This window comes from Bubalus kerabau, chromosome 1, assembly GCF_029407905.1.
Source record: "Bubalus kerabau isolate K-KA32 ecotype Philippines breed swamp buffalo chromosome 1, PCC_UOA_SB_1v2, whole genome shotgun sequence".
NCBI lineage: Eukaryota > Metazoa > Chordata > Mammalia > Artiodactyla > Bovidae > Bubalus > Bubalus kerabau.
In genome coordinates, this window is record NC_073624.1 from 23,117,893 (window position 1) to 23,141,749 (window position 23,857).

Genomic DNA, 23,857 nt, shown 5'->3' on the forward strand with positions numbered 1-23,857 from the left:
TTGAATATCAGAGATTTGTTTTCTACAGGACACAATAAAAGAAAAAATAGATACTGAAAACGAACAGATGGAAAATACATAATAAATATGAAGTGAAGTGAATATATATATAAATTTAAAGTGAAGAATTAGAGATTTTTAACATGCAAAAACATGTTAAAAACATGGAAAAATTAAAATTCAAGGTAAAAACCTGCATGAGTTACCAGAGTTTAATAACAGCAATAATAATAATTTAAAGAACATGGAAGCAAATATAACTATCAACATTGTTTCAAGTTAAATGCAGCTATAAATGAAAGAATTTAATCGTTGCAAATGTACATTTATAATCTATTTCAGATTGATTCATAATGAACATGAATATAGAGATACAATATCATTAACGTGATTCATCTAATGAAAGTTAGATGAATCTAATCTAGTAGATCAATTCATCTAATTCAGCCAATGATATTCTAATGAATATCATAAACATGGCTCCATCTAATGCATATAAATTTGCAGCATCAAACTTCTTCCAAGTAAGCATGACTATTCACAAAAATAGATCTTGTATTAGGCCAAATAAATCTTATCCTAGGCTAACTATCATGTAAATATGTTGCTTACCCAAATTCAATAAAATAAAATATCAATATGAAAAACTGCCTTTAACATAGCTCATATAGCTGAAAAATATTCTGTTAAATAATCTTTGAATTAAGAGGAAATTACAAAGAATATCTCTGGACTCTGTGCTGAATGACAATATAAGAACTATTTGTCAATGCTGTGGAACGTACCTAAACCAACAGGCAGAAAATAAATAGCTTTGTAATTCATTTACAAAAAAAAAAAATTGAAATAAAATTAGGAAAGGACAACTAACCTTTATTTTTAAGAATATGGCAAGTGTTATCTCAATTAAATTGAAACAGAAAAGAGAACTTGGCAAACCAGACATCTAGAGAAATCCCATCAGTTCAGAATACATAAAAATATGGAAAAACTAGTCTTCAGAATTATTTTAAGTTCATGACCCACCTGTCAGTGAAAGAAAAACCTTCAGATGCCAAAAATGGTGTGAAAGTACACATTCTGAGAGAAAAAAAAAAAGTACTGAAAATAGAGCTTTGGGGGCATTTGGAATCTGTTTGAAATTAGAGCTAAAGTTTTAAAGTATTGTGTGTATGTAGGATAAGGTAACTAGTTTTGGCCTCTACAAGGCTAGAATCGAGATTGGAGCCTATCCACAAGCCAGGACCCTTGAAAAGAAATCTGTTAAAGGGCAAACATTAGAATAATTTATGCTCAGCAAAAGGTTAAAATTAGGGGAGCTTATCTCTCAACCATGACACTGAATGAAAGGAGAATGTGGAGGTTTTTTGGTTCTGAGAATTTCTAACAATAGACTTGTATATGTGTATATTTGGGATTATGTAGCACTACCCATAGGGCTTTCCAGGTGGCGCCGGTGGTAAAGAATCTGCTTGCCAGTGCAGGAGGCACAGTAGATGCCGGTTCGATCCCAGGGTTGGGAAGAAGATCCCTTGGAGTAGGAAATGGCAACTCACTCCAGTGTTCTCGCCTGGAAAATTCCATGGACAGAGGAACCTTGTGGGTTACAGTTAACAGCGTCACAAAGAGTCAGACACAACTGAGCACATGCACGTACACCCATATGGAGTACTACCCATAGAGCCTAAAACATTTCACACTGAAAATTTAATTTAAATAAGTTCAAGACTAACTTCATGTAAAATCACTGGATTTGAAAAATAGAAAGATTCATTTCATCAGTGTTCTGACCCTCTTTCCCCCATGATTACTGTTACTACATCAAAAATGCATTAGTTAAAAAAAAAAAGAACATTAGGAATCAAATAATAAAAACAAAAGCAATCTTTTAAAGAATTAAAAATGCACACTTGGAAAAAAACAAAAATGCATACTCAAGAGAAGCATTTTTGTATCTGCTTCTCACTCCCATGTTGTAAGTGTCAAGATTGATCACAACTTTTCTTAGCTTTTTTTCCTAAGATTTTGTGGTAAAAGATTGTCAATGCTTCAGGAAAGTCAGGTAAAATGTAATGAGAAATCTTGTTTTAGAGACTTATTCCCACCATCAACATCTTTACAGTGAACAGTCTCCAGGTAGTTTTTTTTTTTTTTTTTTTTTTTTTTGCCTCTGGGGTTTGGGGCTGTAGAAAGAAGGAACTGCAAGAGAGGGAGTCAGACTGAACCACTCAGTTTGTGCATGGGATGAAAATCTCCTTGAAGAGTGGAATTCCTTGAAACGTAGTCAAAACCTTTATGGAAAATTTTGGTGATGTTCAATAACACAGTTAAAACCAATGCAAGAAAGTAGTGTAAGTTGACAGAGATCTTCAGGAATTTCTTCACTAGATTGTTTTCTAGGAACATCCATTTCTCCCTAAGCCCGTCAAGGAGTTCTGAGGAGCTTCTCTTTCTTCCAGCATTTTAATTGCTTCAGTACTCTCAAAAAAACTTGCTTTAGCTTGTTGTTTCCTAGAATTAGGATAAATGAGTGTCCCCAGGGATACAGGGTGGTGATGGTCAGACCAAAAATAAACAACAGCTTGCTTTCTGACATAGTAGTGCATGATATTTCTATGATAATGCCTATAAAATACAATATAAAAAGGATGATAAAAGATATCAAAACTTTCATTGCTTTGATATGTGCTTCTGTGTTTAGGTCTCTGAATCCTGTGGCATTCAGTAGCATCCTCTGGTTGTGCCTCCGAAGGGAAATGAGCAATAAGATACATGTAATCAGGCATAGTATGAAGATGGTAAGGGTTCCAAGATTGAGCAAAATCTGGTTTCTAAAGAATTCACCTTTCTACACTTCAACTGAAAAGACTACGCTTCTGTTCTTTGCTCTAGAATCACTAATTATCTTCATAGTTAGTGGAAAAGTAACTAACCATGAAATAAGCAAGTATCCCATCAGAAGGAGAAGAACCCTTTTGATGTCACTCCTCAACCAGAGAAAAATGTGGTGGGAAAAATTGGCTATCTTCAGGAAATAGAAGATGCTGAGGCTGGTGGCAAAAAAGACACTTGTTGGATTCAGAATTGCCCATGAGTAAGTAATACAGTCAATTAGGTAACCAGAGGAATACATTTCTGGAGAAAAAATCTTCACAAATCCATAGGTAGTTATTAACCCTATCAGGCAAATTCTGGAAGTAGCTAAGCCCATGAGAATAAAGCTGATAGTAGAAAACTTCTTGTTCTTCACACATTCAATGAAGTATGCAAGTCCAATACATCCATCCCCTAAAACCCCCAATATTGACTCACTAACTGCTACAAAAATGAGGAGGCCTTCCAGTACACTCAGCATATCTGCCAGTCCCTAATATTATTTTTGTTCCATCAATCTTAAATTACCTGCTGCAGAATGAGGGAGGCATGTATTGCTGCTTAATGGGAGAATGATTTTCTTCTCTTTCATTAATAATGAATTGCAAGTGCCCCCATCACTGCCTTGTGATGGAATCCAAAATAGCTTCAGGGAGACCCCTCCAGTTATGTCTATAAAATTTAGCTAGTCTAGAGAATGTGTGTCCAGACTGAACACCTTCCTTAATTTGTTAAGATGCAAATAAAAGTTTCTGTTTCATGGATTCTACTTGTCCTCCTGAGACTATTTTGCATTTGTTACCCTGGATTGTACAGTAGGAGTGGCAAGCATATGCCTACAGAAAACAGAGCAGAATAGAAAGAAAATTGAACTTCACCTTTTTCAGTGTCAGCATTAACACCGTTATTTATTTTGTGTTAATAAAAACAGTTTAGATATATAAAGCAAAAATAGTGTATAGAAGACATGTATGAAATTAGCACGAAATTAGTAGTCATTTATCTCTGTGAGGAGATGAAAGCTGCTTCTTTGAGAAGATCAATAAAAATGATTAGCCTTTAGCCATGCTGAGAAAAAAAGGGGCCTGAAGTGAAACAGGGTATAACAACTGACCCCATGGACATTTAAAGGAATATTACAAGCATTTCTGTGTCCACAAATTTGTTAAATTAGATGAACTCTGTCAATTCTTTGAAAAATAACAACTGAAAAAACTCACACAAGAAGAAATAGGTAATGCAAATAGGCCTAAATCTATTTTAATCAAAAAGCTAATCATAAGCTTCCAAAACAGAAAGCACCGGGCACAGGTGGAGTTCCTGGTAAATTCTAACAAACATTTATGAAATATTGTACTAATTGTCTTTAGTCTCTTTCAAAAAAACAGAAGCAGAGGGAATATTTTACAACTCAGTCTAAGGTCAGCCTTACCATAATACCAAAACCAGACAAAGACTGAAGCTAGAAGCTAATACTACAGAGCAGTATCACTCATGACAATAGATGTGAAAATTTTCAACCTCATATTAGCAGATAAAATCCAACAATGTATGCAAAATAATTGTATAGCACAAACAAGTGGGATTAAGACTGAGTATACAAACTGGTTCAATATTTGAAAATAATTTAATGTAACTCATCATATCAACAAACAAACAAACAAAATCACACAATATATCAAAAGCTGCTTAAATTCATTTGTTTAAAATCCAACTTTCATTCATGATAAAAACTCCAAGTAAACCAATAGTAGAGGAAAATATCAACCTGATGAAGACTATCTATAACAAGCCTAGAGCTGGAACTGTACTTAATGATGAAATATTCAAAGTTTTTCTAACAATATCAGGTACAAGGCATAGTTAACTTCTCTCACCACTCCTTTTCAGCATGTACTGGAAATTCTAGCTAATGCAATAGAAAAAAAGAGAAATAAGAGGCATACAGGTTGGGATGGAAGAAATGAAACTAACTTTTACTGTGGTTGACATGAACATCTATGTAGAAAATACAAAAGCAGTGATGAAAAAACTCCTGACATTAATAAGTAATTATTATAGAAACATAGTAAGATATAAAGTTAAGAGACAAAAGTCAATTGCTTTCTTATACACCAGCAATGAACACAAGGAATTTAAGATTAAAACACAATACCATTTCCATAGCATCCAAAAATTGAGGTGCATAGGTATAAATATAACAAAATAAGTGCAACACTTTTATGAGGAAAACTATAAAACTCTGAAAAATGAAAATAAAGAACTAAATAATTGTAACAATGATCCATGTTCATTGATAGGAAGACTCAGTATTTTCAAAATGCCAGTTCTTCTCCACTTGATCTATAGATTCAGTGCAATCCCAATCAAAATCACAGCATGTTATCTTGTTGATACTGACAAATTGATTTTAAAGTTCATTCAATTCAATTCAATTCAGTCACTCAGTCGTGTCTATTCTTCGTGAACCCATGAATCGCAGCACGCCCGGCCTCCCTGTCCATCACCAACTTCCAGAGTTCACTCAACTCATGTCCATCGAGTCAGTGATGCCATCCAGCCATCTCATCCTCTGTCGTCCCCTTCTCCTCCTGCCCCCAATCCCCCCCAGCATCAGAGTTTTTCCAATGAGTCAACTCTTTGCATGAGGTGGCCAAAGTACTGGAGTTTCAGCTTTAGCATCAGTCCTTCCAAAGAACACCCAGACTGATCTCCTTTAGAATGGACTGGTTGGATCTCCTCACAGTCCAAGGGACTCTCAAGAGTCTTCTCCAACACCACAGTTCAAAAGCATCAATTCTTTGGCACTCAGCTTTCTTCATAGTCCAATTCTCACATCCATACATGACCACAGGAAAAACCATAGCCTTGACTAGACAGACCTTTGTTGGCAAAGTAATGTCTTGGCTTTTCAACATGCTATCTCTAGATTGGTCATAACTTTTCTTCCAAGGAGTAAGTGTCTTTTAATTTCATGGCTGCAGTCACCATCTGCAGTGATTTTGGAGCCCCCAAAAATAAAGTCTGACACTGTTTCCACTGTTTCCCCATCTATTTCCCATGAAGTGATGGGACCAGATGCCATGATCTTCATTTTCTGAATGTTGAGCTTTAAGCCAACTTTTTCACTCTCCTCTTTCACTTTCATCAAGAGGCTTTTTAGTCCCTCTTCACTTTCTGCCATAAGGGAGATGTCATCTGCATATCTGAGGTTATTGATATTTCTCCCGGCAATCTTGATTCCAGCTTGTGCTTCTTCCAGCCCAGTGTTTTTCATGATATACTTTGCATATAAGTTAAACAATATACAGCCTTGACATACTCCTTTTCCTATTTGGAACCAGTGTGTTGTTCCATGTCTGGTTCTAACTGTTGCTTCCTGACCTGTGTATAGGTTTCTCAAGAGGCAGGTCAGGTGGTCTGATATTCCCATCTCTTTCAGAATTTTCCACAGTTTCTTGTGATCCACACAGTCAAAGGCTTTGGCATAGTCAATAAAGCAGAAATAGATGTTTTTCTGGAACTCTCTTGCTTTTTGCATGATCCAGCGGATGTTGGCAATTTGATCTCTGGTTCCTCTGCCTTTTCTAAATCCAGCTTGAACATCTGGAAGTTCACGGTTCACGTATTGCTGAAGCCTGGCTTGGAGAATTTTGAGCATTACTTTACCAGCGTGTGAGTTGAGTGCAATTGTGCGGTAGTTTGAGCATTCTTTGGCATTGCCTTTCTTTGGGATTGGAATGAAAACTGACCTTTTCCAGTCCTGTGACCACTGCTGAGTTTTCCAAATTTGCTGGCATATTGAGTGCAGTACTCTCACAGCATCATCTTTCAGGATTTGAAATAGCTCAACTGGAATTCCATCACCGCCACTAGCTTTGTTCGTAGCGATGATTTAAAGTTCATATGAAGTATCAAAAGACCCAGGATAGCCAACACAATATTGGGGGAGAAGAGTAAAGTCAGGGAATTGACACTTGCTGAGATCAAGACTTAAACAAGACAATGTGATGTTAGCTAAAAAAAGACATCTAAATGGAACAGAATAGAGAGCCCATAAAGAGACCCACATAAGTATATGTATCAATTGTCCTTTAACAAAAGAGCAAAAGCAATACAATGGAACAGTCTTTACAACAAGCAGTGCTAGAACAATCAGACATCCACATGCAAAAAGTAAAATTAGGCACATACCTTATATTATTCACAAATATTAATTTAAATCACATCATAGACCAAAATATAACCAAAAAGCTATAAAATTCATAGTAGATAACATAGTAGAAAATCTAGATGATCTTGGGAATGGCAATCACTTTTTAGATAAAAACACCACAGGCAAAATCTATAAAAGAATTAATTGACAAGCTAGACTTCATTAAAATAAAAAAATTCTGCTTTGCCAAAGACACTGTCAAGAGAAGGAAAAGACAAGCCAGAGATAGGGAGAAAATATTTGCAGAAGACATATCTAATAAAAGAAAATCTTCCAGAATATATAAAGAAATCATAATGCTAAACAAAAAGTAGATAAGAAACCAGCTTAAGAACTGGGCATAAATTTAAACATACACTCCACAGAAGCAGAAAGACAGGGGTCAAATTATATTCTTCTGTATCAGGTCCCTGATCCAAGTGCAGAATAAGGCCTTGAATGATTTTGATACCCTGGAATGAAGTAGCTATTATTCTTGGTTTAAATAAGATTTCTGTCTCCAGCAGAGTGTGAATAAGAAAACAGATTCAGTTGCCATTGGCAATTATATTGTAACCCCCAAGAAAGGAGCTCTAGGGAAGACCTCCAAGGTCAACACAATACAGAAGTAAATAACCTGAGTCTTTGGTAATGGACTGGAACACTCTCTCCTTCAGATGCCTAGGTAGATGAGATAATTTCCTTATAGTTAATACTAGTTTGAGATAAGGATTTTTATAGTCAAAAGCTTCCTTCCTTCTCCAGGAGATCTTCCTGACCCAGGGATTGAACCTACGTCTCCTGCATTGCAGGCAGACACTTTAACCGCTGAGCCACCAGGGAATAACCCAAATATTGCTAATATGTACATATTTCCAGGTACCAGTGCATGCTGAATGTAATAAAGCATGATGTTTCCTATGCCTTAGGAATATTAACAAGTAATGAGTAATTCTTTTTATCTGTGGAAACTTCATTAAGTATATAAAAGTAATATAAATGAGAACATATTATATTTTGCAATCATCTAGAATTATTGATTAAACTAACCTCATCCAACAGAGAGCATAAGTAGGAAAATAGTTCTATACATTGTTTAAAAAGTCCTTAGATTTTCTCTATCCTCTGTTCAAAGAAAACTCATTTTCAGTGTTGCCACACAAACTAAGATGCAAATATCACATATTTAGCATAAATAGGATTTCCATTTTACCAGGAACAGAAATTTCATGCAAAGTAGACAGCATTTTCATGGTAACCAAATCTCAACCATTAGAAATTTACTTTGGAAAGGAAAATTTCCAAGTTGACTAAGATCTTATATCCAAAGCATATAAGAGGAAGACAGTCTTGTCTCTCTAGGGACATTTTCTTCTTCTATGGCCTATCCTGGCCTCACTGATGTTCCAAGCTGACAACATTCTCAGGTCACATCTGAGTAGATTAGAATTTTGGAAGCTGGAAGCAAACTTCAAGTAGGAAACTACTGGCCCCATTCGTTCCTTCCTTATAGACCTCCAACTTTTATTAGGGTGACAGAATAGGTTGAATTGTGTCTCACACCAAAAGGTATACCCAAGAGCTAACCCCTGGTATCTGTAAATGTGTTCTTATTTGGAAAAGGGGTCTATGCAAATGTAGGGTTCGAGTGGAATCTAAATATTATGACTGGTTGTCCTTAGGAGAGAGAGGAAGAATCAACATACAGAAAGAAGAAGACCATGAGAACCAGGAGGCAGGGATAGGGGTTACTACTTCTACCATTAAAGGACTATCAGGGGGTACCAGAAGGTGGAATAGGCAAGAAAGAATTCTGTAGAGCCTTCAGAGAGAGTATATTCTTACTGATCCCTTCATTTCAGACTTCTAGACTCCAGAACTGTGAGGAATAAATTTCTGTTTCTTGAAGGCAGCAAATTTGTGATAATTTCTTACAGCAGTCCTGGAAAACTAATACAGATATTTCTATTATTGAAAAAATAATTAACAAACAGTTTTTAGTTAAAACAATGAAATTTTACGTGAAAAGCTTCATGAAATTTTACTAACTGCATACATTCCTATAACACACCCCAGACCAAGAAGCAGACACAATTTACTCCCCAGAAGACAACCTCAAGCTACTCCTAGTTACAACCTCACAGTCTCCCACTTTTTTGTACTTATATGTACAAACTCATAGAGAACATAAATTTAGTTTCTTTCATTCACATCCAGTTTTCAAGATTCATCTATATGTTTACATATAATTGTAGCTCATTTATTCTCACTGCTATACCGTACAGCCATGGAAGCCTGTCTTTTGGCAGTAGGGTGAATGAGCTGTGCATTATTCAGTTGTTTTATTTCTCTTGCATAATCTTAAATGTCCCCTTCTTCCTTTTTCTTTAGCCACTCAGCTTCTCTAGGGCATTTTTCCATTCTTTGTTTCTCTCCTCTTTCAAAAGCAATCCTCATGAGACTGACATCTCAAACTGTGTATTTTCAACTTTCTTCCTTCCTTGCTGTGATCTGCTAGGATTCTTGTTCAATATTTTCACATTTAGCATGACTATTTTTTCTTCATAAAGTAATTTTATTCAAGTCTTAAATCCTCATTCCATAATTAAGTCTTCCATAAAATTTTTCCAGGAAGCTCTCATGCTATTGTCAGGATTACCACGAATCTCCATAAGGGGATAGAGCAGAGTTTATTCTCTTCATTGCTTACTGATTCACTTCCTTTAATATTCTTTGTAATAAACCAGTAATCTACTGAGTACACACATCTTCTGAGTTTTGTGAGCCAAACTAGCAAATTAATCTAATTCAAGTAGGGGTTTGTTGGAATCTCCAATTTATAGCCAATAAGTCAAAAGCACATGTAACAACCTGAGCTTACAACTGGCATCTGAAGTGGGGGTAGTCTTGTGGGACTGAGCCCTTAACCTATGAAATCTGATGCCATCTTCAGGTAGGTAAGGGCAGAGTTGAGACAATTGCTTGGTGAGGTTGGGAAGACTCCCATACATCAGAATTGGGTATCAGAATCAATAAATACACACCTACAAGATTACTCATAGTACTATTGTTTGTAGTTGCAAGATATCAGAAACAAATGAACATATACACAGAACCTGTTGGATCAACTCTGGTACATTCAGACAATGGAGTACTAAAAAGGTGTGAAAAAGAAAGAAATAATTTCACAATTGGATGCAGTGATTTCTTACATATGACAAAAGCATTGTGCAAACTGTCTTTTATATAAGGAATACGGAAAAATTTAACATGCACATGCTTGTTTATTTTTTCAAAAATAAAATTAGGAGGAAAAATGCAGAAATGAATGAGATTGATAATTTATAGGGAGAAATTCAAAATGAGATGGAAGTTATGGGAGTGAAGGATATATTCTCAGTATGCTTTTTGTGTAATTTTGGCACTTAAAATGATGTTAATATTTTACATTAAACATATAAAATAAAGGCTGGGGAAAAAACCTAAAACAGACTCATTAAGAAACAAATCTCACTTTTTCAAATGAATATAAACATGCTAAAGGGAAAGAAAGAGAACTTATCAAAGTAACTTTGGAACACAGTAGTATTTTGACTTTGTGCCCTGATACAGTCATATATTAAAAAGCATATTAAAAAGCAGAGACATTACTTTGCCAACAAATGTCCATCTAGTCAAAGCTATGGTTTTTCCAGTAGTCATGTATGTCTGTGAGAGTTGGACTATAAAGAAAGCTGAGTGTTGAAGAATTGATGTCTCAATTGATGAATTGTTGAGACAACAATTGTCTCAATTGTTGAAGAATTGATGTCTTGGAGAAGACTCTTTTTTTCTTTTTGGAGAAGACTCTTGAGAGTCCCTTGGACTGCAAGGAGATCCAACCAGTCAATCCTAAAGGAAATCGGTCTTGAATATTCATTGGAAGGACTGATGCTGAAGCTGAAACTCCAATCCTTTGTCCACCTGATGTGAAGAAATGACTCATTGGAAAAGACCCTGATTGAGGGGTCTTTTGATTTGAGGGCGGGAGAAGGGGATGACAGAGGATGAGATGGTTGGATGGCATCATTGACTCAATGGACATGAGTTTGAGCAAGCTCTGGGAGTTGGTGATGGACTGGGAAACTTGGCTTCCTGCAGTCTATGGGGTCACAAATAGTTGGACACGACTGAGTGACTGAACTGAACTTAAAGAAAAGAAAGAAAAGTGAAGTCCCTCAGTCGTGTCCAACTCTTTGTGACTCCATGGACTGTAGCCTAACAGGTTCCTCTGTCCATGGGATTTTCCAGGCAAGACTACTTGAGGGGTTACCTTTCCCTTCTCTAGGGTATCTTCCCCACCCAGGGATTGAACCTGGGTCTCCTGCATTGCAGGCAAGACGCCTTACCATCTGAGCCACCAGGGAAGCTGAACTGAACTGATAGTCATATATGAGCTGCAACAAAGTACTTAGCTGTAGTTAATAGTGTCTTTTTCCTCCCTTCCTTACTTCCTTTCCTCCCCTCCTTTTCTCTCCTTCTTCTTTCCTTTCTCCGTTCATTCCTTCTTTCTTTTTTCATTCTTTCTTTCCCTCTCTCTCTTCCTTTCTTCCCCCTTTCTCTTCCTTCTAGAAGTGGTATCAGTTAACAAGTCTGAAACTAACTTCAGTGTATATTAGAAAGAAGAAGGTGAAAGTAGCTCAGTTGTGTCCAGCTCTTTGCGACCTCATGGACTATAGCCTGCCAGGCTCCTCCATCCATGGGATTTTCCAGACAAGAATACTAGAGTGGGTTGCCGTTTCCTTCTCCAGGGGATTTTCCTGACCCAGGAATTAAACCCAGTTTTCCTGTATTGCAGGCAGATTCTACCGCCTGAGACACCAGGGAAATACTCAGTGAAGATTCAGTTCAACTCAGTCCAGTCGCCCAGTCATGTCTGGCTCTTTGCGACCCCATGGACTGCAGCATGGCAGCCTTCTCTGTCCATCACCAACTCTTGGAGTCTACTCAAACTCATGTCCATCAAGTCAGTGATGCCATCCAACCATCTCATTCTCTGTTGTCCCCTTCTCCTTCCACCTTTAATCTTTCCGAGCATCAGGGTCTTTCCCAATGAGTCAGTTCTTCACAACAGGTGGCCAAAGTATTGGAGTTTCAGCTTCAGCATCAGTCCTTCCAATGAATATTCAGGACTGATTTCCTTTAGGATTGACTGGTTGGATCTCCTTGCAGTCCAAGTGACTCTCAAGAGTCTTCTCCAACACCACAGTTCAAAAGCATCAATTTTTTGGCTCTCAGCTTTCTTTTTGGTCCAACTCTCACATCTATACATGACTACTGGAAAAACCACAGCTTTGACTAGATGGACCTTTGTTGGTAAAGTAATGTCTCTGCTTTTTAATATGCTGTTTAGGTTGGTCATAGCTTTTCTTCCAAGGAGCAAGTGTCTTTTAATTTCATGGCTGCAGTCACCATCTGCAGTGATTTTGGAGACCCCCCAAAATAAAGTCTCTCAATACTGGATTGGGTAGTCTTTCCCTTCTCAAGGGGAGCTTCCCAACCCAGGGATTGAACCCAAGTCTCCCACATTGCAAGTGGGATGGATTCTTTACCAAATGAGCTACCAGGGAAGTCCTCAGTGTATATTAGGACTGAATAAATGACTATATAAACTGAACAAAGCAAGATCCATGTTTTTCATGGTTAAAGAGAGGATTTGCAACCTGGCAAAAAAGAAGACTGTAGCTTTGAATTTCAGTTAGAGACATAAACATAGACACATCATACATTACAAATAGAGAGATACATAGAGGCAGAGAGAGAAAGAAGTAAGTAAGTGGGTGTAATGTTTATATCCAACCAAATCTTGGTTTTCAAATACCCTTTTTCCCTCAAATAAATGAAGATTTCTTGGATAAATAGTGAACCCAAGGCTGGATGAGGAAAACACAAAGCAAGACTGAAATGTTTTGGTTTGTGAGAACGTAAGGAAACATGAAGGAAGAACGGGGCCATGTCAAAAGGACACAGGAGACAATTTGAAGTTCTTACTTGACAAATCTAGAAAAATGTAGACATTAAAATAAATAAGAGAAATAATATAATAATAATATTTCTTTGAGTGTGTGTGTGTGTGTGAAGAACTATCAATGCTTCAGGGAATTCAAGTAAAATCCAAAGAGAAATTTTGTTTAGAGGATTATCCACCAATGACATCTTTATAGTCAATAGTCTCCAAGCTGTTTTTGGCCTAGGGTTGGGTGGGAGAAACCACTGCAAGGGAAGGAAAGTGCCTGAGCCACTCAATTTGTGTTTGGGATTAAAATCTCATTGAAAAGTGACATTACCTGAGACATAGTCAAAATCTTTTTGTAAGATTTTAGTTATGTTCAATAACACAGTTAAAAACACTGCAAGAAAACAGTGTAAGAGAAACAGATCTTGAGGAATTTCATTACTAGGCTACCTTTTTGTGGATCCATTTGTCCCCAAGCCTGTCATGGAGTTCTAAGAAGTTTTTCTTTCTCCTAACACTTTAATAGCTTCAGTACCCTCAAAGAGGCTTGCTTAAGCTTGCTGTTTCCAAGAATTAGGATAAATGAGTGTCCACAGGGATAGAGGATGGTGGTTGTCATACCGAAAATAAACAGCAGTTTGTTTTCAGGCACTGTCACACTTAATATTTGTATGGCAGTGCCTACAAAATACAGGATAAAAAGGATGATAAAAGACACCAAGATCTTCATTGCTTTGATATGTGCTTCTGTACTGGGGTCTCTGACTCCTGTGGCATTCAATTGCATCCTCCTGTTGTGCCTCCAAAGGGAAGTGATTATTAAGAAACATGTAATCAGGCATAGTATAAAGACAAGAAATGTTCCAATATTGAACAAAATCTGACTTATAAAGTATTCACTTTTCTGCATGGTGACCAACCCAGTTGTGCTTCTGTTCTTCATAATATTATTAATAAAAGGCACTGTAATGTTTGGAAAAGTAAATAACCATGAAATGGGCAAACATCCCATTAGAAGAAGAAGAATCTTAGTGATGTGACCCTTCAGCCAGAGAAAAATGCAGTGGGAAAAGTTGGCTATTTTCAGGAAGTAGAAGATGCTGAGGCTGGTGGTAAACCAGACACTTGATTGATTCATAATTATCCATAAGTAAGCTATATATTGACTTAGATTACCAGACAAATACGTATCTGGAGAAAACACTCTCACGTATGCATCTGTAGTTATTATCCATATCAGGCAAAATCTGGAAGAGGCTAAGCCAGTGAGAATAAGGCTGAGTGTAGAGATCTTCTTATTTTTCACACAGTTAATGCAGTTTACTAGTCCAATAAACCCATTTCCTAAAACCCCCAATACTGACTCATTAACTGCTACAAAAAGGAGAAGGCCTTCTACTATACTCAGCATGTCTGCCAATCCTTAATCGTGTTCCTGTTTCATTAATTTTCAATTACCTGCTGCAGAAAAAGGTAGATATTGCTGCTTTGTAGTAGAATGATTTTCTTCTCTTTCATTTCGTAAAGACTTAAAAGCACACCAATTGCTGCCTTGACATGGAATCCAAAACAGTTTGACAGAGACCCCTCCAGTTATGTCTATAAAATTTAGTCAATGTGTGTCCTGACCTAATGCTTACCCACAATTTGTTAAGATGCAAATAAATTCTTCTGTTTCCTGAAATCTGCTTGTCCTCCTGAGACTATTTTGCATAGTTACCCTGGATTGTGCAGTAGGAGTGCCAAACACATACCTACAGAAATCAGAGCAGAATAGATAATTGAAATTTTCAGTGTCACCTTTGATGGCATTTATATTGTGTTAATAATGACAAAAAAGATATATAGAGCAAAAATAGTGTGTAAATGAGATGGATGAATTTAGCCATTGTAGACACAAGTTGCTTCTTTGAAAACATCAGTAAAGTTGATTAGCATGACCAAAGCCTCATGCTAACTAACAGGCTTCCCAGGTGGCTTAGTGATAAAAAAAAATGTGCCTGGCAATGCAGGAGACTCAGAATACATGGGCTTGACCCCTGTGTTGTGAAGATCCCCTGAAGAAGGAAATGGGTGCCCACTCCAGTATTCTTGCCTGGAGAAATCCATGGACAGCTGAGCCTGGAGGGTTACAGTCCATGGGGACACAAAGAGTCAGACTTAACAACTGAACACACACTTAAGTGTGCTAAGAAGAAAAAAAAAAGGCCAGAAGTGAAATGTGGTATCATAAATGGTCCCATGGACTTTTAAAGGAATATTATGAGCAATTTATGTCCCCACTTTGAAAAATTAGATGAAATGTATCAATTCTTTGAAAAACACCAGTTGTCAAAACTCACACAAGAAGAAATAGAAATGTGAATAGGCCTAAATTTGCTATTAAAATAAGGGTTAATCAATAAACTTCCAATTCAGAAAACAACAGGCCCAGGTGGAGTCACTGGTAAATCATCATAAACCTTAAAGAAATATTATAGTAATTCTCTCCAGTCTCTTTCAAAGGATAGAAGCAGAGGGAATGATTTCCAACTCATTCTAAGTTCAATATTGCCCTAATACCAAAATCAGACATAGACATAGAAGATAAAACTACAGACCAATATCTCTCATGACCACAGATGTGAAAATTCTCAATGCAATATTAACAACATTAATCCAAAAATGTATAAAAAATATATAGCACAAACCAATGGTATTTAGGCTGAGTATACAAACCTGGTTCAACATTTGAAAATAAAACTGGCCCAGTTTTTAACTAGGTTGAGTATCATGAATTCTTTTTATATTCTGGATAGTAGTTGTTTACGTCTTTTGCAAATATTTTACCCAGTCTGTGTCTTGTCTTTTCTTTTTCTTGACTGTGTCTCTTGCAAAGCAGAGATAAAAAAAAAAAAAAAAAAGATCCAGTTGCCATTGGCAATTATCTTGTAACCCCCAAAGAGAGGAGGTCTAGGATGAAGGCCAAAAAAATAGAGGCAAATAACCTGAGTCCTTGGTCATGGACTGGAACCTTCTCCCCTTTAGATACCTAGGTAAGTAAAATAATTAATTTCCTTATAGTTTACACTAGTTTGAGAAAAGATATTTTTTAATTTATTTTTTTATTGCAGGATAATTGCTTTATAGAATTTTGCTGTTTTCTGCCAAACCTCAACATGAATCAGCCATAGGTATACATATATCCCCTCCCTTTTGAACCTCCCTCCCATTCCCTCCCCATCCCACCCCTCTAGGTTGATACAGAGCTTCTGCTTGAGTTTCCTGAGCTGTACTTCAAATTCCCTTTGGCTATCTATTTTGAAAATGGTAATATAAGTTTCCACGTTACTCTTTCCATACATCTCACCCTCTCCTCTCCTCTCCTCATGTCCTGAAGTCTATTCTCTGTCTGTTTCTCCTTTGCTGCCCTGCAAATCAGTTCTTCAGTACCATTTTTCTAGATTCCATATATGCGTATTAGAATATGATATTTATCTTTCTCTTTTCTGACTCACTTCACTCTGTATAATAGGTTCTAGGTTCATCCAACTCATTAGATCTGACCCAAATGCATTCATTTTTATGGCTGAGTAATATTCCACTGGAGAAGGGAATGGCAAACCACTTCAGTATTCTTGCCTTGAGAACCCCATGAACAGTATGAAAAGGCAAAATGATAGGATACTGAAAGAGGAACTCTCCAGTTCAGTAGGTGCCCAATATGCTACTGGAGATCAGTGGAGAAATAACTCCAGAAAGAATGAAGGGATGGAGCCAAAGCAAAAACAATACCCAGCTGTGGGTGTGACTGGTGATAGAAGCAAGGTCCGATGCTATAAAGAGCAATATTGCATAGGAACCTGGGATGTCAGGTCCATGAATCAAGGCAAATTGGAAGTCGTCAAACAAGAGATGGCAAGAGTGAATGTCGACATTCTAGGAATCAGCGAACTGAAATGGACTGGAATGGGTGAATTTAACTCAGATGACCATTATATCTACTACTGTGGGCAGGAATCCCTCAGAAGAAATGGAGTGGCCATCATGGTCAACAAAATAGTCTGAAATGCAATACTTGGATGCAATCTCAAAAACGACAGAATGACCTCTGTTCATTTCCAAGGCAAATCATTCAATATCACAGTAATCCAAGTCAATGCCCCAACCAGTAATGCTGAAGAAGCTGAAGTTGAATGGTTTGATGAAGACCTACAAGACCTTTTAGAACTAACACCCAAAAAAGTTGTCTTTTTCATTATAGGGGACTGGAATGCAAAAGTAGGAAGTCAAGAAACACCTGGAGTAACAGGCAAATTTGGCCTTGGAATACGAAATGAAGCTGGGCAAAGACTAATAGAGTTTTGCCAAGAAAATGCACTGGTCATAACAAACACCCTCTTCCAACAACACAAGAGAAGACTCTATACATGGACATCACCAGATGGTCAACACTTAAATCAGATTGATTATATTCTTTGCAGCCAAAGATGGAGAAGCTCTATACAGTCAGCAAAAACAAGACAAGGAGCTGACTATGGCTCAGACCATGAACTCCTTATTGCCAAATTCAGACTGAAATTGAAGAAAGTAGGGAAAACCACTAGCCCATTCAGGTATGACCTAAATCAAATCCCTTATGATTATACAGTGGAAGTGAGAAATAGATTTAAGGGCCTCGATCTGATAGATAGAGTGCCTGATGAACTATGGGATGAGGTTCGTGACATTGTACAGGAGACAGGGATCAAGACCATCCCCAGGGAAACGAAATGCAGAAAAGAAAAATGGCTGTCTGGGGAGGCCTTACAAATAGCTGTGAAAAGAAGTGAAGCAAAAAGCAAAGGAAAAAAGGAAAGATATAAGCATCTGAGTGCAGAGTTCCAAAGAATAGCAAGAAGACATAAGAAAGCCTTCCTCAGCGATCAATGCAAAGAAATAGAGGGAAACAACAGAATGGGAAAGACTAGAGATCTCTTCAAGAAAATTAGAGATACCAAGGGAACATTGGTATCTGGCTTGATAAAGGACAGAAATGGTATGGGCCTAACAGAAGCAGAAGATATTAAGAAGAGATGGCAAGAATGCACAGAAGAACTGTACAAAAAAGATCTTCACGACTCAGATAATCATGATGGTGTGATCACTGACCTCGAGCCAGACATCCTGGAATGTGAAGTCAAGTGGGCCTTAGAAAGCATCACTACGAACAAAAAAAAACACTACGAACTAGTGGAGGTGATGGAATTCCAGTTGAACTATTTCAAATCCTGAAAGATGATGCTGTGAAAGTGCTTCACTCAATATGCCAGCAAATTTGGACAACTCAGCAGTGGCCACAGGACTGGAAAAGGGGAGTTTTCATTCCAATCCCAAAGAAAGGCAATGCCAAAGAATGCTCAAACTACTGCACAATTGCACTCATCTCACACGCTAGTAAAGTAATGCTCAAAATTCTCCAAGCCAGGCTTCAGCAATACATGAACCGTGAACTTCCTGATGTACAAGCTGGTTTTAGAAAAGGCAGAGGAACCAGAGATCAAATTGCCAACATCCACTGGATCATCAAAAAAGCAAGAGAGTTCCAGAAAAACATCGATTTCTGCTTTATTGACTATGCCAAAGCCTTTGACTGTGTGGATCACAAGAAACTGTGGAAAATTCTGAAAGAGATGGGAATACCAGGCCATCTGATCTGCCTCTTGAGAAATTTGTATGCAGGTCAGGAAGCAACAGTTGGAACTGGACATGGAACAACACACTGGTTCCAAATAGGAAAAGGAGTACGTCAAGGCTGTATATTGTCACCCTGTTTATTTAACTTCTATGCAGAGTGCATCATGAGAAACACTGGGCTGGAAAAAGCACAAGCTGGAATCAAGATTGCCGGGAGAAATATCAATCACCTCAGATATGCAGATGACACCACCCTGATGGCAGAAAGGGAAGAGGAACTCAAAAGCCTCTTGATGAAAGTGAAAGAGGAGAGTGAAAAAGTTGGCTTAAAGCTCAACATTCAGAAAATGAAGATCATGGCATCCAGTCCCATCACTTCATGGGAAATAGATGGGGAAACAGTGGAAACAGTGTCAGACTTTATTTTTGGGGGCTCCAAAATCACTGCAGATGGTGACTGTAGCCATGAAATTAAAAGACACTTACTCCTTGGAAGGAAAGTTATTACTAACCTAGATAGCATATTCAAAAGCAGAGACATTACTTTGCCAACAAGGGTCCATCTAGTCAAGGCTATGATTTTTCCAGTAGTCATGTATGGATGTGAGAGTTGGACTGTGATGAAAGCTGAGTGCCGAAGAATTGATGCTTTTGAACTGTGGTGTTGGAGAAGACTCTTGAGAGTCCCTTGGACTGCAAGGAGATCCAACCAGTCCATTCTGAAGGAGATCAGCCCTGGGATTTCTTTGGAAGGACTGATGCTAAAGCTGAAACTCCAGTACTTTGGCCACCTCATGCGAAGAGTTGACTCATAGGAAAAGACTCTGATGCTGGGAGGAATTGGGGGCAGAAGGAGAACGGGACGACAGAGGATGAGATGGCTGGATGGCATCGCTGACTGGATGAACGTGAGTCTGAGTGAACTCCAGGTGTTTGTGATGGACGGCTAGGCCTGGCGTGCTGTGTTTCATGGTGTCGCAAAGAGTCGGACACGACTTAGCGACTGAACTGAACTGAATATTCCATTGTGTATGTGTACCACAACTTCTTTATCCATTCATCTGTTGATGGACATCTAAGTTGCTTCCATGTTCTAGCTATTGTAAATAGTGCTGCAGTGAACAATAGGATACATGTGTCTTTTTCAATTTTGGTTTCCTCAGGTTATATGCCAAGGAGTGGGATTGTTGGGTCATGTGGTGGTTTTATTCTTAGTTTTTTTAAGGAATCTCCATATCATTTTCCATAGTGACTGTATCAATTTCATTCCCACCCACAGTGCAAAAGCATTCCCTTTTGTCCAACAAAAAGGAATTCCTTTCCAGCATTTATTTTTCGTAAACTTTTTGATGATGGCTATTCTGACCAGTGTGAGGTAATATCTCATTATAGTTTTGATTTCAGTTCAGTTCAGTCGCTCAGTCATGTCCTACTTTTTGTGACCCCATGAACCACAGCATGCCAGGCCTCCCTGTCCATCACCAACTGCCAGAGTCTATCCAACCACATGTCCATTGAGTCGGTGATGCCATCCAACCATCTCATTCTCTTTTGCCCCCTTCTCCTCCTGCCCTCAATCTTTCCCAGAATCAGGGTCTTTTCAAATGAGTCAGCTCTTCACATCAGGTGGCCAAAGTAATATTTCTGGGTATTTGGGGACATTAAGAGTGAGGATTAGGTTTTTTTTTTATAAGCTGGTAACTGATCAATATTTTGGTATACCTTTGGATTAGAAAAAGAATGTAGATAAATTTGATGGTGTTAATTAAACTGCAGCTCCATGCCTAAAAATTCTCTTTTATTTTTTTAAAAAAATATTTATTTTTAATTGAAGAAGCATCATTGCTTTACAATATTGATTTGGTTTCTGCCATACATCAACATGAATTATCCGTAGATATACATATGTATGGGCTTCCCTCGTAGCTCAGCTGTTAAAGAATCTACCTGCGATGCATAAGACCCTGGCTCAACTCCTGGGTCAGGAAGATCCCCTGGAGAAGGGATAGACTACTTACACCAGTATTCTCGCCTGAAGAATTCAGAGGAGCCTGGCAGGCTACAGTCTATAGCATTGGAAAGAGCCAGACATGACTGGGTGACTAAGCACAGCACAGCACATACATATGTCCCCTCCCACCTCCAACCCTTTCCCACCTCTCTAGGTTGTTATAGAGCCCCAATTTGAGTTCCCTGAGTCATACAGCAGATTTCCATTGGCTATCTATTTTACAGATGGCAGTGTATATGCTTCCATCCTACTCTCTCCATTCATCTTATCCTCTCCTTCCTCCCCATTGCCCATGTCCATATGTCTGTTCTCTATGTCCCTATCTCCACTGCTGCCTTGCAGTTAGGTTCATCAGTACCATCTTTATAGATTCCATATATGTGTGTTAATATATGATATTTGTTTTCTCTTTCTGACTTAATTCATTCTGTATAATAGGCTCTAGGTTCATCCACCTCATTAGAACTGACTCAAATGCATTCTTTTTGATGGCTGAGTAGTATTCCATTGTATATATATGTCCCACAGTTTTTTTATTCATTAATCTGTTGATGGACATCTGGGTTGCTTCTATGTCCTAGCTATTGTAAATTGTGCAGCAAGCAACACAAGGGTACATGTGTCTTTTCGATTATGGTTTCCTCAGGGTATTGCCCAATAGTGGGATTGTTGGGTCACTTGGTAGTTTTATTCTTAGTTTTTTTAAGGTACTGTCTTCCATAGTGGCTGGATCAATTTACATTCCCACCAGTAGTGCAAGAGGGTTCCCTTTACTCCACATCCTCTCCAGCACTTGTTGTTTGTATACTTTTTGATGATTACCAACAACACAAGAGAAGACTCTACACATGGACATCACCAGATGGTCAACACCAAAATCAGATTGATTATATTCTTTGCAGCCAAAGATGGTTGCCATGGTGTGGCAAAGAGTTGGACACGACTGAGTGACTGAACTGAACTGAACTTCTGTGCAAAATCTTTTAATTTTAATTAGGTCATATTTGTTTATTTGTGTTTTTATTTCCATTATTTTAGGAGGTGGGTCATGGAGGATCTTGCTATGATATATATCATACAGTCTTCTGCCTATATTTTACTCTGTGAGTTTTATAGTTTCTGGTCTTACCATTTAGGACTTTAATCCATTCTGAGTTTATCTTTGTGTATGGTGTTAGGAAGAATTCTAATTTAATTCTTTTACATGTAGTTGTCCAGTTCTCCCAGTATCACTTAAAAATGCCTTTTTTTTAAATTAATTGTAGGTTAAAGCTCTAAATGACTTTATATTTGAACGTTGGCTGTAATATTAATAATTGTATATCATAATGTATTGTTTTTCAGTATCTCTTGCCATGTGTTTATTTGCATGAATATGGCCTTATTTCATTCAACTTATTTGTTTTTCTTTGGAGGGGGTTGCTCCTTTGCAATTTTACTTTCTATATTTTTATTTTTTTTATCTTCTATTTTCTCTCTTCTTTTATATAACTGTTTTCTTGGATTTGATGGAAAATAGTACAGTTACCCAAGAATTCTTGTGTTCTGCAGTGACTCTTTTTCAACATTGTGTCCTTCATTCCCCTGAGTGATATATATTGTTTTGTTCTTTAAAGTTTTGTTGGTTTTCTTTTACTTCGCTTACCAGTCTCAAAGAGTAAGCCTTCAAATTAGGCCAGCAAATTTCCCCTGAAACCAGAGTGGATTTTATATTTTATTTTTACAATAATTTATATTATCCCTCTATTATCAACTTAGACAGATAATTAAATTGCTACTCAGCAATCAAGGAGAGCCAGGGAGAGTTGATTTTCTTGGAAATTGCAATAGGGGAACTTCTCTTCCATCTTATCTCTCTGTTTTTAAGAATTTTCTCAGATATGTTGACAGGTGCTAGATTAAATGCAACCCAGTTTTTCTTCAAACAGAGAAATAGTTTGGTGGTATCTTACTCCTATGGGATCTACTTCCTCCCATCAACATGGAGCATTAATTTAGAACAACACAGCCTTGGGAAAGCACCTCATCCCATCAGGAGGTTCTGTGATGCTCACCATGGAGCTCTCACACAACTGACTCATTCAACACTCTTGGCTACCTTAATAACTATTTTTTTTTCAAAACAATCTCTGCTGCTTTGCTATTCACTGACACCACCTGAACTCTAGAAACAGACAAAGATGCCACTGATGATGTAGGAGTCCTTCATTTGCACCTATAGAACCAGCCCCCAGCTTTACCCATCAATCTCCCAAGGCCGGGGTCTGGTCCAAGGAAGTGAAGGTATTGCCAGCAGACACTTAGATGTCTTTCCACTGTCATTTTCAATAGGAATTCAGGCTTTTGCTTACTCCTAAGGATGAGTTCCTATATTCCTAAAGATAATATTCTAAAATATCTCCTAGGAGGATTACAGTAGAGGATTTTCCAGGCAGTGATTATATTTATGGTAACCTTGTATGAGGAGCTGTGGGGGATAAAGGGTAGGTCTACATGGACAGAAGCATAAAGGCCTCACTTGCTGAAGTGGGTCACAGTTCATTGTACAAACACAGATGTTCCCAGGGTTTCAAGCTACCAGTTTAGGGTTTAAACTCCACAAAAGTGAGGTCAAAGTGAAGTCGCTCAGTTGTGTTCGACTCTTTATGACCCCATGAACTGTAGCCTGTCAGGCTCTTTCGTCCATGGGATTTTCCAGGAAAGGATACTGAAGTGCGTTGCCATTTCCTTCTTCAGGAGATCTTCCCAGCCCAGGGATTGAACCTGGGTCTCCCGCACTGCAGGTAGACTTCTTTATCATCTGAGCCACCAGGGAAGCTTAAACTGCACAAGGGAAGCTCTTAAACTACAGTTTTCTCTTAATTTATAACACAATATATTTTGAGTATTTTATTTTTATTTTTTTATCTTCTATGTTTTTACTTTTCCTATAGCAGATTTTGTTTCAGAGTGATTAAATGTGCTTCATTCCTGGCACCAATACCTAATTGTCACTTTCAGAAACTTTGCAATTTTTATTAAACAAAAAGATCAAGAAAATATATCCTCTTTTATTTCTGTGATAATTAAAAATCATAAATTTCCTTACAATTTTAGAATTTTCTTTGTATTGAATATAAGTTACAAC

The 23,857-nt window shown here is 37.7% G+C and overlaps 1 protein-coding gene and 1 pseudogene across 1 annotated transcript; both read right to left on the bottom strand.

The window, feature by feature from the left end:
- Positions 1–2,425: 2,425 nt before the first annotated feature.
- On the bottom strand, positions 2,426–3,355 carry LOC129641402 (taste receptor type 2 member 10-like; annotated as a pseudogene).
- A 10,220-nt stretch (positions 3,356–13,575) lies between these two features.
- LOC129641403 (taste receptor type 2 member 10-like) lies at positions 13,576–14,475 on the bottom strand. The gene has a single exon (XM_055566134.1). The coding sequence runs from the start codon at positions 14,473–14,475 to the stop codon at positions 13,576–13,578; it is 900 nt and encodes a 299-aa protein (XP_055422109.1).
- Between the last annotated feature and the right edge of the window lie 9,382 nt (positions 14,476–23,857).